General features: G+C 42.1%; 1 protein-coding gene across 1 annotated transcript in view; it reads right to left on the reverse strand.

The window, feature by feature from the left end:
* Positions 1-1,872: 1,872 nt before the first annotated feature.
* PDE5A (phosphodiesterase 5A) overlaps positions 1,873-17,141 on the reverse strand; it is a 103,597-nt gene continuing 88,328 nt past the window's right edge. Inside the window, exons 14-21 of the mRNA XM_065405011.1 lie at positions 16,486-16,580; positions 12,127-12,214; positions 10,816-10,916; positions 10,641-10,718; positions 9,556-9,619; positions 8,404-8,478; positions 5,906-5,989; positions 1,873-2,010 (exon numbers count right to left, since the gene is read on the reverse strand). Of these exons, the coding sequence (XP_065261083.1) occupies positions 1,873-2,010; positions 5,906-5,989; positions 8,404-8,478; positions 9,556-9,619; positions 10,641-10,718; positions 10,816-10,916; positions 12,127-12,214; positions 16,486-16,580 (723 nt within the window). The remainder of the gene's footprint in view (positions 2,011-5,905; positions 5,990-8,403; positions 8,479-9,555; positions 9,620-10,640; positions 10,719-10,815; positions 10,917-12,126; positions 12,215-16,485; positions 16,581-17,141) is intronic.

A 17,141-nucleotide genomic window follows, 5' to 3' on the forward strand; every position in this document is an offset into this window, starting at 1 on the left:
TTTCCTCTATCTATTATTTTTCATATTTGAGTGCCTCTGTCTCTTTTGATTCCTTCTAAGACCAGAAGCAGGAGGGATGATAAACAGAGGCTGTTTTCACAGCGTTTCCAGATTAACTGTAAGCAGATGGTACTGAAAATCTCATGGGGAAAAAAGATTTCTTGCAGTTTCCAACTAAAATTGCGTGGGCTTAAGTGGTTCAGGCAAACTGAATACACACTCTGAAATATATGAGGTTTGCCCATCACTACTGTTATAGATATGAAAATCATCATCTTTGTGGGTTTCTATATAGCCAATGTTGTATCTGCATTACTGAGAAGTCTTATGAGCCCTTGTCTCATTTTTAATCTACTGATCATGGCTACACATGGCAATTGTGCTCCCTTTATTCTAGTGTTTTGGGGTTTGTCTTGTCCATACGCTTTCTTGAACTCATGCCAAGTGGCCTATTCAAAAGAATTTTTATTAGGCATTTCCTCTGTTAAAAAAAATTATTTCCTCCATATCTGCTGCAAATCCACTGTCTCTGAATGCTTTTTATGCCTCAAATAAAAATGTTAAGTCCCTGCAGTATTCTCACTTGCTTTTGCTTTCAGTCTTCCTTTCACTTATTGCTTTAAGACTTCATCTGGTTAAAAATTGTACCTAGTAGAATAAGTGCTAAAAAATATTTTTTTAAATAAAAACATTCTAGTTTCCAAAGTTAACATTTGCAATCTCAAGTAAGCCTTCAAAGTGGTCATGGCCATTTTTTTAGTGCTACTAGTCTAATGAATCAGACTCACTAACAATCTCCAGAAACATCCTCTTTTCCAGATCATATTCTTGAATGAGCCAGTTTTTTCATCACATGCTTTCATAATCACATTCTCCTCTGCTTTTCCTTCTCTTGTGTCAGTTTGTTGGTTATGATGACATTAAACTCATCTGCAGTATGAACATATTATCAGCAGCTCAATAGTGATCCTGGTTAGCTCAGTTTACTTCTCTTCACATCCATTCTCTGATTCTCCCAGCCCTGTGTCTGACAAGTTCTTCCAGACAGCCTGTTAGCTACCTTGTGAATTGTGCTATCGTATCATCTCACTGAGTAGCTTTCGCATCTCTGTGTAATTTCTTGGCACTTCCACTGCAAATCTCACTTAGGTGCCTGATTGTTTAGTAATTCACAGTATTTTTTTTAAACTTCTCAAAAAGGTATGACCATTTTGTTGAGACATTCTTGTAAAATCATAAGGCATTGGTACAGTATATCACACAAGTCCCTGTGCTTTGTCAACTGGGGCCCAATCCTGCATTCCCATACAAACGAAGCTCTCATTGATTTCAACGAAAGTTTTGTCTGCATAACAATTGTTGGGTTAGGCCTTTAGAGTGAATTTTAATCCCCAAGCTCCTTTTTGCCTCCAGGCTTCTTGCAAGAGAATAAACAACATTGCTTATTACCTATGGTTACATAACAAAGAATACAAGAGGAAGAAAAGTGCCATATATGGTAATCCTTAAGGTACTGGCCACTCACGAAACACTAAACAACTATGTACATCTGTTAAGTAAAAGGCTTTCAAAGGCAGTCCAGTAACTGTACTTGTACCTCTGTGTAGAACTGAGCAGAGTAAACTAACTCTGCAGTTCTATTTTTCTACCTCACCTAAATGAAATATAAGAAATATACAATCATTATACATCATTCACATAAAAATGGTCATGCTATGCTTTTAATGGCAGGGGAAATACATATATATATATTTTTAAATACAATAGTGGCAAAGAATACACCAAATCCCTACAGTGTATAGCAAAATGTAGTATCCCCAAATTACTGTATCGTCTGAGTAAACTCAAACTTGTATTTGCTAAATCAGAATCTCAGTTCCGCTTGGGCTGATTGCTTTCTCCATTAATCAGATTCTTGTCCTGTTGTTCAGCTAAGGATTGCCACTTCTGCCTATTCTTTCTACAGCCATCCAGTAAAGGGAAGCAGGCTTCTGATACATGTGTCAGGGCCTGCAAGAAATAAAACAAATCAGACTGGTAATGCATAACAAAAACCACAGTTTTCCTGCTCCTTAAGATGTGCCCACTGGAGGCACTAGACTAGAATATGTTTGAAACATAGGGCTTGTTTATACTAGAAAGTGGAGCTGTGTTGGAAAACTGATTTTAAGAAAGGCTCCCTCTCACTCCAATTCCAATATGAACTCAATTATTTGACCTATGCAGACCAGGCTAATTTGGCCATCTTTATTGCTGATGCAATTATTGATTTACAGTTATCCAGGGGACGTTTGGCCCCAGTGTATTCAGCAACCGATTAAGAAAGGTCTAGAGAAGAGCTGTGTTTAGTAGCCATTCTCAATTACTTTTCATCTCCTAGTGTAGACCAGTGTTTCTCAAACTGGGGTCGCCGCTTGTGAAGAGAAAGCCCCTGGCGGGCCGGGCCGGGCCGGTTTGTTTACCTGCCCCGTCCGCAGGTCCGGCCGATCGCGGCTCCCACTGGCCGCGGTTCGCCGCTGCAGGCCAATGGGGGATGCTGGAAGCGGCGACCAGTAGGTCCCTCGGCCCGCGCCGCTTCCTGCAGCTCCCATTGGCCTGGAGTAGCGAACCGTGGCCAGTGGGAGCCGCGATCGGCCGGACCTGTGGACGGGGCAGGTAAACAAACCGGCCCGGCCCGCCAGGGGCTTTCCGTACACAAGCGGCGACCCCAGTTTGAGAACACTGGTGTAGACCAAGCAATAGTGAGTTACTGTATTAGGCCAACATGGACTAATAAAAGTGAAGCAGAGAACAAGTTTTGGAAAGAGAATTGGACTCCAATGTTTGGGTTAGAATAGGGTGCATAAATAGTAGGGAAGGTCAAGAAATTTCCACTGAAACAAAATTTTGATGAAAAATGTAAAATCCATGAATATTTTTGTGATTTTTTTTTCTTCCTCATTCACAATCACATGTGATGAACACATAGCCCTTTACTCCTATTAGCTTCTGGAATTCAGTGGGACAGAAGTAATGAGTAAGGGTCCTGTGGTTGGGCCCACTGTCTGTTAGACATATGAAGTGACTGACTACTACACAAAGCAAAGGGGTGAAGTCTGAAGTTAATGAGTATGGGATGAAATCAGTCAGGATTTCACTCTTGGAATTTAATTCTCATTCAAACAATAAAAGATGGGGATGCCTGATTCTCCTTTTTCTTATGATAGTTTTACAACAGTATAACTCCACTGGGCCATATCCTGGTGTAAATCAGTATAGTTCCATTGCCACCAATATAACTGAGGAACTGGCCTATTGTCTTCAAAGGAATTATTCTTGATTTACATCATTGAGAGGAAAATCAGGCCCATTAGGCACAATTCACTGGAATTATACCATTTAATTTTTTTGTATACGTTTAAATGGGTTTAAAAACACTAGAACAGTTTACTCAAAGTGAGCATTAAAGTCAGTGAAATGAGTGAAACACTTTTGCTGTTATTTATAGATTCATAGATTTTAAGGTCTGAAAAGAGCATTATGATCATCTAGTCCAGCGGTTCTCAAACTGTGGGTCAGGACCCCGTTTTAATGGGGTCACCAGTGCTGGGGTTTAGACTTCCTGGGACCCAGGGCCAGAGCCTGAACCCTACTGCCTTGGGCCAAAGCCTGAGCCACACCTCCCGGGGCTGAAGCCCAAAGACTTCAGCCCTGGGGAGTGGGGGGCTCGGGCTTCGGCTTCAGCCCTGAGTGGCAGGGCTCAGGTTACAGCCCCCCCGCCTGGGGATGAAGCCCTTGGGCTTGGACTTTGCCCCCCTCCCCTCCCACATGTGGCAGCGGGGCTCTGGAAGGCTCAGGCTTCAGTCCCCCTTCCTGGGGTTGTGTAGTAATTTCTCCTGTCAGAAGGGGGTCATGGTGCAATGAAGTTTGAGAACCCCTGATCTAGTCTGACATTCTACATAACACAGGCCATAGAACTTCACCCAGTGATTCCTGTGAATGGACTTGATCAATTTTGGTAAAATGGTAAACCAGACTTTCAGTGCTGCCTGCAGCATGTGAGACAAACTCCTAGGGACAGGATGAAAGCTCATGAAAGAGCCAATGAGTGGGCAGGCCAAAGTTATAATTGTGCTTATTGTTCATTTTTACAGTGTTAGAACACTGGAGAGTGAACTGGTTCCTTGTTCTTTTCCAAGTGGCATTATATGAAATGATTTATTGTTTCATTATGTGTTATTCATTAAAGAAAGCAGGTGGAGTCCCCACCCTGCTCCAAATAGAATGGATCTGCTCCAAACTTAGCTCTTTCATGGGGCTTGCCTGTATTGTTAACTTGAATGACAACAATAAAGCATATGTCCCAGCCAAAGCTTTCTCCAGAGCTGGACTGTTCCATGCATTTACCTGTAGGATCCTAGTGCTCTCGTTTTCTCCATAGAGATACACCAAACCCTCTTTTAACCTGGGTGGCAGCTAACAGGACTCACCTGGCAGCATGAATCAGCAGAAATAACTTTTCACCTGTATGGTCCTGCATTCCTATATAGGATCCTAGAAGCTGCCACCCTGCTACAGAGTTTCAGTTCCTACCACATGAGGTTTAGTGGCTCAGTTGTGCATTTCAGGCCCAGCCCTGCACTGTGCACAGCATGGAGCAGCACTGCCCCAAGGTAGCATTGTGTCTCCTGCAGGTACAATGTCTCCCAGAGCCCCTGCGAAGTGCAACATCCTCATAAAGGGTGGAGTGTGCACTCCCCTTATATCTTGATCAGTGCAGGGGAGGTCGTTGCGTACATCATTTGGGTGGCTACTGCCACTAGCTAGGAGTAGGCCTTGTTCTCAGGGGTGCTCCACAGATGCAATTTTGTTATGAAGCATGGGCACAATCTGGCCCAATATATTTTGATAACTAGTTCACATGAGACCCAGTCCTCATCTGGGAGTTTCCGACTGGGAGATTTCCCAAGAATTCTTGTGTTGGGGGTTGGGTTGTCTTCCCCCTTTGGAAAAGGCCAGATATTCAGCCCTGTGGACCCTGAGATCTGTATGGATCACAATGCATCTGCAGAAGTAACAGGTCTCTTGCACAGAGGATCTGTAGTGCACAGCCACTCAGTCTCCTACAGCTGCCTACCTTCCACTAGAAGGAGCTGTGTGGGGCTCTACAATAACAATTGCAACTATATTCCCCTGATGTTGGATTTCCAAAGCACGGAATGGGAAGCTGCACACATGACTGCTGATTCTGTCCTCAATAAATTGATAATTTGTTCTGTGGATTTCAGAGGCATTAGAGAGCATCCAGCCCTGCCTCCTCTCAACCTGCAGATGTGCATTCATGTAAAGTGTTTCTGAAGTGGGCATAGAGGATGGGGGATGAATGTGTGAAATTATCTTGCTCCCATTTCCAATGGATAGATTTTTGGGGTTAGGTTCCCATTTGCTCCCCAAGTTTCAGATCTCAATAACTGCACCCAGAATACATGATACAACCTGAGGAGGTTTTTCTCTAGTCTCAAAGATAGGAAATTAACTAAGTTTTAATACACAACATAATCTGATCAAGTACCTGGCTAAGCAGCATGCAATTTGTTGTTCCAAGAGCACATGGCAACTTGGCGGCAGAGCCAGGAATAGAACTCAGGGATCCAACTTCTGCCTCTCCACCTGGTTTTGCAATGATTACAACAAACCACTTCAATCGAATAAGTAAGCAGCTAACGATAAATGTTGAAATAGTCTTTTGACCAGATTGAATATTGAATAACAAACAATAAAGCATTTCTCCTATATTATTCAACTATAGAACAGCAGCTAACTTGGTTCTAACTTCAGCCTCTGCACTTGTTGCAGGCTACAATGCTTAGTTCTGGTTTAGTTAGTGGCATAATCCATGAAAAGAGTCGCCTCTCAAATAGAGTACCTCATAGAGCTGTAAACAAATGGCATCTATGAATCCAACTTGCATGCTGGGAATTTTATTTTTCTTCTCTCTGTTCATTAGATCCTGAAAACACACAAAGAAGTAGTCAGTTTTCACAGCAAACACCCAAGGTGAATCAGCTCTGTATTAAAATAAGTTTTAAAAAAATCCAAGAGTCAATCTGGAACTATGTAGTAAGAAAAGTAGCAGCACAATATGTTGTCAAGTAGATAACTTGGCTGCATGAACAACTTCTGGAGTCTTTTTCCTGGAATGGCAGTGCACAGATCATCGGTGGTGGCTGAAGCCTACTTTAAGAGGGTGAGATGAGTTTGCACTACTTGTTAAGAATTCCCTTCCTTAATAATTTAGCAGCATTACCGGCTACCTTGGAGGAAAAAACGATTACCTACCTTTTTGTAACTGTTGTTCTTCGAGATGTGTTGCTCATGTCCATTCCATTCCAGGCATGTGTGTGCCCGCGTGCACAGTCGTCAGAGATTTTTGCCTTAGTGATATCTGTAGGGTCGGCAGTGGCGCCCCCTTGAGCGCCACGCTCATGCGTCGGTATATCAGGCGCTGCCGGCCCTACGCCCTCTCAGTTCCTTCTTGCTGGCAACTGCGAGAGACGGGCAGGAGGGCGGGTAATGGAATGGACATGAGCAACACATCTTGAAGAACAACAGTTATGAAAAGGCAGGTATCCGTTTTTTCTTCTTTGAGAGCTTGTTCATGTCGATTCCATTCTAGGTGACTCACAAGCAGTGTCAATGAAGATGGGCTCAGAGGTCATGATCTTGCAGCATGCAGTACTGCTCTGCCGAAGCCAGCATTGTCCCGGGCCTGCTGAGTAAGTGCATAAGGGGACGTAAATGTGTGGACAGACGACCAGGTAATCATCCGGCACCAATAAGGCCACCGACACGGCCTCGGGTGCCCAATCGTGCTGGTGGAGTCAAGGCGAGGAGCTGAACTGCCCTTCTGTGCCAGAGGACTCCCCTTCCGATGACCACAGTGGGCCCCGTGACCATGGTGGGCCCGTTGACGCCTGAGTCTGACTGTTGCCCCTGGAGACCAGTGCCCGGAGTGGGAGGATCGGTGCCGGTATCGAGGGGACAGGTTCCAGTGCTGGGAGGACCAGAGATGTGATGGGGAGCACTCCGACGTGGCAGGGAGGACAACAGGTGGGAGGGTAAATGGTGCCGGTAGTACGGAGACCGGCGCCTCCCTCTAGGCAACCTGCGTTGAGATGGTGGGGACCGTGATCGCAGTGCCAGTGACCCAGAGCTAGCCCCGGATCTGCGGCACAGAGGTGGAAAGCCCTGTCTTGTCTCAGGGAATCAGCTGCGCTCCACTGCCCCCGAGGGGTCTTAGCAGCTGACTTGCCCTCTTGGGGAGCCTTTTCTGTTTCCTGTGTCAGCGGCGCAGGTGGAGGCCTCTGCTCTCTTGGTGCTGTGGAAGCTTGAGAAGGCGTTGGTGCCGTCAGGGGTTTGGGTCCCATACTCCTCCCGGGAATCGGTGGTGGTGGACTTTTTAAGGGGCTAAGGACCCTGACCGGGGAGGCATGCACACGCTGCTCTGGAGTGGCCAGGCTGCCTGAGCTGGGTCCCTTGCCCGATGACCCATGGCCCTTCTTGCCTGGAGCCGGAAAGCCATGGTTCCTTGGTTTCTTTGGGGGGGGGGCACCGGCGGCAGGGAGCAGTGCCGGGCAGAGCCCGGTGCTGGGGGTGCATGGCGTGCCAAGGCCAAGGTACTAGGCGAGTCTTGGCGGATGGCTTGGAAGCCGGGTGAAGGGAAGACTCCATGAGGAGAGGCCACAAATGAATATCCCGATCCTTCAGAGTCCTGGGCCAAAAGCTTTTACAAATAGGACACTTGTCCTTCATGTGTGATTAAACCAGGTCTTAAACCTGGGAGACCGGGGCATGCCCTGCCTGGGTCGAAGTTCTTGCTGGGACTCTAACTTCTAACTACACTTAACAACTACTTAACACTAACTACTATAAACAAACTATTTACAGGGCCCTAAGGCTTGAAGTCAGTAGAAACGAAACCGCTAGGCCTTACAATGCAAGGAAAGGCGCTCCGACTAACCACCAGAGGTGTTAAGAACTGAGAGGGCGTAGAGTCGGCAGCGCCTGATATACCGACACATGAGTGCAGCACTCAAGGGGGTGCCACTGCCAACCTTACAGATATCGCTAAGGCAAAAATCTCTGACAACCGCGCATGCGCACACTTAGAATGGAATTGACATGAGCAAGCACTAGAAGAAGAACTTATGCTCTTTACACTATTGTCTGGAAGGTAAATGGTCCCTTGCAGATGTTTGGGAACAATAAAAGGAAATTAACCATCAGGTGTCAGAATGACTGGGAAGAAGCTTGTTCCATACTCTGGTACCCACCACCAAAAACAACATTTAAAAAAGAAAGGGAAGTCCTGTTGGCAGTAAGAATTTTGAAAAAGGTGCTACCACACATGGCTTTCCTACTTACTGTTGGTTCTATGTTGAGTTCCTTTCTCTCTTTATCTCCTTGGTCAAAAAATTCTGTAGCTACAAGTTCAGCTATCTGTAAGAAATGTCACACGGTGTTCATTAGTTTTAAAGGCCTGGATTTACACTTTCTACTGAGGGTCAAAACAGAAAGTGTTATTGCTAGGTGTCTGCCCTGAATGAAAAAGAAATAAGGCCCTGATTCTGAAAAGAATTCTGTAACCGTATGCCTGCATGAAGTCCCAGTTGGTTTAAATGAGCCTAAATGCAAAATCTCTAGTATTGAGGTAGGCCCACTAAGCTGTCTCAGTCAAATAGCACGATGTCAAACGAAACATTTTTAGCAGTAAACAAACCAAGATTGTATATGTTTTAACTATTTAGCACCAAGATTTCACTATACAAGCAGACATAACAAACAACTAGTATTTGTTACACATCAGTTCTGAAAAAAACGAGCTTAGTAGTACATGCATTTCAGCTGTCTAACTCCACTGACCTGAGTGGAGTTGCATGGATTAGAAATCAGGGCCCAATCAGACCCAGTATGTTCTAGAAGCTCTTAAGATATTACAATGCATTGCACTTGTACATACCCTATTCCAAAATTTGCTCTCTATATGTTAATAAGCTCAACTCACAACAATCCAGTGAGGTAAGCATTAATTTGCTGATGGGTAAAGTGAAGCACAAAAATGATAAGAGACAAATCTTTAAACTAGAGGTTACACCTAAGATTTTCAAAAGTGTCTAGTGATTTTGGGCATTTCAGTCAGTGGGTGTCCAACTTGAGATACCTGATCTCTGGCTTTCAGAAAGTGTTTACCATATACCCTTTGAAAATCAGGCCCCTTTAAAGTGTATTAAGTTGGAAACGCACACAAAAATGAGAGACCCTAGGCACAAATGTGCACTCACATTTACATGTGCATTTACCACAACAGCACAAGCAAACTGGAAAGAGCATCTAGCCAGCCATTCACAATCAAAATGATGATAAATACACATATTAACAAAGGTCATTTACCTTCTGAGGATTGCTTCCAAAGGCTGCGCCTTCCACCAATGCCTTTGCAAAGTGGAAGGTGAGGCTTAGGAAGCAGAAGCTATAAAGGAAAGCAAACCCTTAGAAAGTCTTAAATTAAGCTTATACCCGTTGTTGAATTGGCCATGGCTTTGTTATTGCTGACAAATCACAAGCAGTCATCAGCATTGCTCTGTAAAAACAAAGAAAATTCATGATTTGTTGTAACATGAAACTCATGTAGCCATTCAGTCTGGAAGCTAATAAATACAGTATCCAATATCAAATAAAATCAAAGCCAGGCTAACTGATGAAATTACAGAAGGTGATAAAAATATCCTTTAATGGGGGACTAGATGACAGAGGAATGGTAACGAGGTACTATTCCTTTCTCTTGTGTCATATGACCTGAGCAAATCTGGATCAGATCAGTTGAGATCAAATCCATTACCACAGGAAAGGCCCATGTGAAAAGAGCTGGCTTCAATCCGTTTGTTAATGGACAGGTACCACTTTACAAAAATGACTGTCATCATTGACAATAACAGCACCTTTGCTGGCTGCTTCAGGAGGAAGGCTGAGGACTGAATGAGTCATAGGCATGGCCGTTAACTGAACTAGTCTGCCCATGGAGGCAGTGCCTTCAAAACAGAGTGGTAGCACACTGGTGAGGCAGCCTGGGGAATCTTGCCGTGCTGTTGGTGTGGCTGTTCTCTGTCCCTCGTGTTTCTATCCTTCAATCTCTTTCCTTTCATGGGAAATGAATTTGCTTCAAAACAAGCAGCCCTCCCTGAATCTTTCAGCTACAGATTACAACAGTTCAGTGCTTTAAGACAATGCACCTACAGCAAAAGAACAACATAGCATTCTGTCAGGAGTCCTACACCCTTTAGGAACAATGGAAATGCTAGTGGACAGATGCCGCATTATAAAAATCACTGTCATCACTAACAATAACTAGCAATTTTGTTGACTGTTTCAGGAAAAAGGCCACAAGAAGTCATTCATCAGAGTTCATCAGACAACCCCTGCAGCTCTCTTAACAATATTCAGATCCAGGTGTTCATTAACTGACCCACTTGACTTGTGTCAGCTTGTACAGGCCCGGATTAAACAGATTTATGTTGGTTCTACTGAAAGTAATAGTAGTGTGGAGTGGAAAACCTGATAGTTGGTAGTACAGTTTGTTTTTTAAACATCTGCCATTTACTTACAAAAATAGCTCCTTCTGCAGAGGATCTTCCCAGTTAAATTGCTTCTTTCGTAGAAGTTCAAAAAACTCTCCCCTTCTCCTTAAAACCAGTAAAAACAAGAGAAAGATTCACAGTCAGCCTGTCACAATCCAAACACCTGTCAGCAGCTGTTCAGCCAAATGTATCTCTGACTTACTTAAAGTACAGTGCTAAGTCTGTGGCAAGAATGGCTTGTTTTATCATTTTCAGCGTGGCCTTGTATTCTTCAATGGAAAGGTTGCTGAGAATCTGGTTTCCCTGTCAAAAAAAACCCCCAACAACAACAGCAAAAAAAGCAGTGTTAACAATAAAACTTGGGACATGTCACCAAATTATTACATCCCCTCCTAGATTCTAAATCACTGGGAGTTGTTTTCTTGTAATTGATAGTTTCTTCCTACTCTGCTTTCTCTCGCATTCTCCCGCCCATGCGCCTGCATAAAAACATACTGCAGTATTCTTGAATAATGGCCCAAAGCTCTGTAGCAGCACCAGAATAAATGACTGTACATTAGAATACTATAGTATTTTTTATGAGGGTATACACAAGAGACAGAGCAGTCAGGAAGCAAAGACCCTTCCAAGTCTTTATTTAATCCCAAAGAGTTCGTTTTCCACAAGCCACATCCTGGAGCTGCTTCTTTTTTCCTCCAGTAAAGAGACTGCAACAGACAAATATATTGCTTAGGAACTTGCCAACTTATTTAACATACTGTAAACAACATATAAGACTCATTCAATTACAAAACAGCATCAAAAATAAGTCATTGCAGTGACCCACTGCAAAACCAAAGAATACTGGGGATGACGTGAGGAGATCACATCTACAGTGTTTCTTAGCTTCTGTCAGGTGAATCACTTGTACTATTAGGTAGGCCAACATTACCAAGCCTCTGATATGAAATGAATAGTGTAAATGTGCTATTTCTAAATTATTGTGCATGCTGAATAGCTGGTCTTCAAAATTAATAAATAATGTAGCAGGAGATTAAGAATGCGGTCATTTTATTTACATATTTATTTCAATTAGGTTTGGAGTCACTTCTAAATGTCAATGTTTGGCTCCTGGGGTTTGGTTCAGGCCCATCTATAGCCAAAAGGTACTTAATTTATTTTTCAGAACTGTTGTGTGCATGTGTAAGCAGGGATATACCTTACAAGGCAAGCAACACTGACAATTCAAACAAGGGTTCATTAGAGGTCACAGAAGTGGCAACAAAGCTTCTTATTTTCTTTGGTCCAAGGAAGCAGATACTCAAAATGAGAGTTGCAAGGCTTCCCTTATCAGGAAACATTTGGAAAGATTCGGTGACTCTCAGAAGTGGGGCTATGTATTTGCCTTCTTTACCCAAAAAGGAATAAAGATCATTTAGGAATGTATAATACTGGGAATCTATCCAGAAACTAAAAATATAAGTGAAATAGGCTAGGGCTTCCTTCAATGCACACACACAAGCAAGGCATTTACCGGACTATTCAGGATCATCAGGCACTGATCAAAATGGTGATGCTCCATGATTGAGTGGCAATAGAGCTGAGCCAGCGGATGTTCGCTTCTGAGGAATAAAAACATCACTTGGAGAAAATGAGAAAGCAACTTAAAGGTACCAATCACCTAGCAGCAGTAGCCACACAACTTATTCTCCTCCCTCCACCACTTCATTCCCCGTTGGTTCTCTTTTCCTCTTCTTCCATGTGACTGGGCAAACAGAATGAATGCATTTAGAGAAGCATAGGGGAGCACAAATGCAGAAACAATGTGACTACTTTTTCAAAATACTGACAGCTCCAAAGTTCTGATTTTGATTTAAACTGGTGCCTGTAGAGGTCACTAACACACAAGCAATGAGAAAATAATTTAAGATTCTTTAAGTGGCAAGAGTCTAAAAATGAAAAAAAAAAAAAAAAAAAAGGACACAGAAAACTTCAAAAGAGGAGAATTTTTTTTTTAATACACCTACATTTACCTATCAGGTGACTTCTTGAATAAGCAATCTAGGGAGGTGGTTTTTCTGCAACTACTGAGCTTGCAAGTAGCAAATGGCAATAGTAACTCAATCCAAAGCCCACTAAAGTCAATGAAAAAGCTCCTAGTGAATTCAGTAGGCTTTGGATCAGGTCCTATAGGAGTCAATGCCAGCCATACCCTTCTTAGCTTGTGACCCTAGTGACTGCACACCAGTCATCTTTCTCATTCTGTTCCAGAATAAATGCTTTGATTTATAATGAACAAGTTACTGAGCTATCATTTCTCCTGTGATCAATAAAAAAACCAAAGAAAAATGGTTGTGCAGCCTTTATTGTACCACTGATAGAACAAACAATATGAAACTAACTGTATGGATGCAAAGTTAATTTAAGGATATTGAGCTTATTGTGCTTACTTAATTTTGGATAAAATAGGGAAACTTCTTCTCTGAAGATTTCTCCGTTTTCTCCCTCTTCTCCATTGCATAATGGTGTTCTTTGCTTTTATTACTGAGCCTGGCAAATCTCCTATTTTTAACCATTTGAACTTCATCTCCACATCATTGCCCAGATCCCTTCAGCTAAGGACTAGTTGGGATTCCCTCTGAAGCTTGTTTCACTACTGACCCTGTATCAGGCACTGTAGTCACCTATAACCTGATCCTGCAAATCCTTACCCATGTGAATAATCCTTACTTAAACATACAGTCCTATGGGGTTACTTGCATGAGGACAATTTACTCCCATGAGTAACTGGAACTGCAGGATTGTGCCCCTCCTAGGAGACGAGTGCAAAGGATTATTGGGCAAAGTGCAAGAGTGTGTGTGTGTATGTGTCCTGGGATGGCTGCCAATACACCTAGGGTGCAATTCTGCCTCCAATGAAGTCACTAGCAAAACTCCCATTGACTTCAGTGGGGTCAGGATTTCATCCTGATCAGAGAAACACATAACTAAGGAAGGACACAAGTTATGTTCCCTCTACTGTACCAAACTGGGACCAAGAGTGTTGCCTCCTCAGCATTTGCAGCCCCTGCTATTCTGGGAAGAAAGATACCAGTGGTGGGAATAAACTCAAGTTCCTAACATGATCAGTGCACGGCGTTTCCGTTAGGCCCACAGGCCAGGCCAAAGGACACCATTCTTTCTGAATACAGTGATTTGATTATATAACCTTCTCTCATTGCTCTTGCCTTCTTTACACACACGTTTGGGAAAAACTGTGTATCTGCCAAGAGATTCCAAAACTGAGTCCATTTCCTGTAATATGTGCTAGGAGGATAGTTCCCTTATTTTTTTTTAAAACCTATTGCTCAAGAAAAGAATCTTGTGCCAAGTATCACTCCCCCTCCCCCAACTGAAAAAAAGAATTCATCTCTGGAAAACTCTTTTACTTTTAATTTGGTTTCTACTAGCCTGAGAGATTTAAAAACAAAATCCCTGGAACTGTTATTAATGAAAAAATGTAAAGTTGTAATCGACTCTGATTTGTGGCATGTGTGAATGTTGGGTTTCGCTGTCTATGACTTTTTCCCAGGACATTTTTGAAGAGTAGATGACGCATATCCAGATGTTTTCCAGGAAATTTATTTTTAAATAAATAAAGGAAAAACATAGCTAACTGGTTCCAATCACTGTTTGTTTGTGGGTTACTGGATTCCCCATTTTCGGGTCAAAGGACTGCCATCAGTTCAGCTTTCGAGCTTTTTTTTGGTCTCACACACCATACTTGGAACAATTCTGAGCCCCAATATTTGAGTGTGGATCAATAGACCTGAGAGGCAGGAATTTGCTCACTTTTTACTTATTTTCCTATATTTCCTCCCAGTCTTCCCTCCCTCACATGCATATACTTTTCCTCCTCTATGGGCTATCTTGACAGCACCTTACTGTGCCCGCCAAATATAAAGTAAGCCACTTCCTCCAAAGTTAGCTTCAACACTACTCTCCAACTCCGTCAGAAAGAGATGCTGAGAAATGCATACTGTATCTCTTCCCCAAACCTGGTCAGACACTGATGCGATATCACAGTAATTCTTTTATAACTATAGTGTCTAATCAAACTATTCATTTAATCAAAGCAGTAAATAAAGGTCTCATCTGTCTCCCATTCAACACAATGGCAAAACTCCCTCTGACTTCGGTGGTGCTGAATCAAGCCTTAAATGTTAGATATCGGTGGGGAAAAAATTCAAAATCACCTAAGTCACTTTGGAGCATAAGTGTCATTGACTTTCAAGGAGACTTATGTTCCTAAGTGTCTAAGTCACTTTTGAAAACTGACTCAGGCCATGTCTACACTACAGGGAATACAGTGGCATAGCTACAGCACCGTACTTATGCCACCATAACTCTGTAATGTAGACGGGGTGATGGAAGGGGTTTTTCTATCACCGAGTGACGGTAGCTATGTGGACTGCATCTACACTCGGTCAGCGTAGCTACAGTGCTCAGGGGTGTGGAATACCATAAGGATGGTTTGTGTAAGGATGGTTTCTAATTTAGAACATAATGTCAACAATATTTTATCTGTAAAGCTTCAGATTTTGAATTCTTTACAAAATGTGTCTTTTAGGGCCAGTTCTCCCAAATGGCATCTGCAAATGCTGAATGAATAATTGAGCACAAATATGTGCAAATTCAAAATATCTGACCACAGTTTAGGTGACGTATTAAAAATATGGGCTCCACTGACATCAATGGAAATTGTATCTTTGACTTCAGTGGGGCTTCCATGACCTTGAAAGGAGATTGGTAAATGGAGTCTTTAATATAAAGGACATCAGTTCCAATTCAGCCCAAGGTTTAATGTTACACCATGACCGCAGATGCATTATGAAGATTGACTGCTTTTCTCTGAAGCAACGAGCACAGGCTACTGATATAAACAGGATACTGGAATAGAATGACCATTGTCCATTTTGGCAGGGCAGTTCCTACGTTTGCATGAGGTGTCTCAAGGACATGGTGAAGTAAATATTCTTTTGAATGTCAAATATTGAGAAACTGGAATCATGTACTACAGCAGAAATTTGCTAATCTGCACATAAAATAGTGGTCTCCTTGAGGGGGTAAATGGGATTTAAGTGGTGAATGGGCCTTCTTCTGGCCAACTGCACAGGGGTGAACTTCACCCAAAGTTCTTAGTTGTGGACAGTGTATGATATTTATGTGTGCATGGTTTGGCGATGAATTACCATTATACCTGCAAAGGCAATTTGCTATTGGACTGACATTTCTGTAATTACAATTCTAGCTTTTCAATTTTATTGACTGAATTGTCACTGACAGTTCTATAATGATTTAAAGTTGATGGGCAAATTGATAAGGACATGAATTAAGGATCAATAGTTCCATATTGATACCAAAAGCAACACCACACAGTAGTATGGAATTAGAATGCACTTAGCACTATGAGATAAGACTTCAATTTATCACTTATTAATAAGTTTTAATATCCTATGTTAAATTCATTCTTAAACTTCCTACATACTACTAAATGACCAGCTTTGTTTTATTTTTGGTAATTTCTTATTTAGCTTCTGTTTTTATTAATTAAACATACATTTTTAAGAAGTCTTACATCTGTATTTTAGCCTAAACAACCCACCATTCAATGAATTCATGAGAAACATGAGTAGCTGATCAGTTAAAATTACTTAGTCATGGTGTGTTTATCCTAATGTTCTCAGATTTATTGATTTGCAAAACTCATTAATTCACAAAGGCTCCCCCTGTCATTAGTGCACATTAGCAAGATTCTACTCTTTCTAATTTTCTGTTTTGTTTTTTTATTAATTTCGGTGAAATAAGAAAATATATCTGTGCTTTTCCTTCCCCTCCTAACAGACTTGCTTACCTCTGTATATAAGAGTTATTCACCCCTCTGTGATCCAAATCATGGCTTAGGGCTGCTATCAGCAAAGCAAGTATCTCTAGGTCAGTCAGCTTGTTCTGTATGTAATAGGAAATACAAGAAGATGTCTGTTAGCTTTGCAATACAGATTTGATACTAAATGTATTAGTATTGTCAATATATACCTTCTAGAACTTTGATGGTTTTAGTCAGAATAGGACAATTAGTTTCCTCAAAGAATTAGACTTTTAAGGAACAGGTTGATGTATTAAAAATAATAGATTAGATCCTCCTGTGGTGTAAAGCATAACAATAATACCTAGTTCTTATATAACTCCTTTTATCTGTAGCTCTCCAAGTACTTTACAAAGGAGATTGCTATCATTAGCCCCACTTTTTTAATATATGGGGAAACTGAGGCATGGGGAGGGGAAGTGATTTCCCCAAGGTCACCCAGCAAACCAGTGACTATGCTGGGAATTGAACCCTTGTCTCCTGAATACCTTATCAACTAGACCTCACTGCCTCAATGGAGCTATACCACTTTACATTAGTTGAGAAATTGGTCCCATATTTTAGTCAAAACCTCATCAAAGAATTATCTTTGGAGTTTGGACTGATCAGGCAATAGAGCCAGGTCAAATGTTCCACTGATCACT

Source organism: Emys orbicularis, chromosome 5 (genome assembly GCF_028017835.1).
Source record: "Emys orbicularis isolate rEmyOrb1 chromosome 5, rEmyOrb1.hap1, whole genome shotgun sequence".
Classification (NCBI taxonomy): Eukaryota; Metazoa; Chordata; order Testudines; family Emydidae; genus Emys; species Emys orbicularis.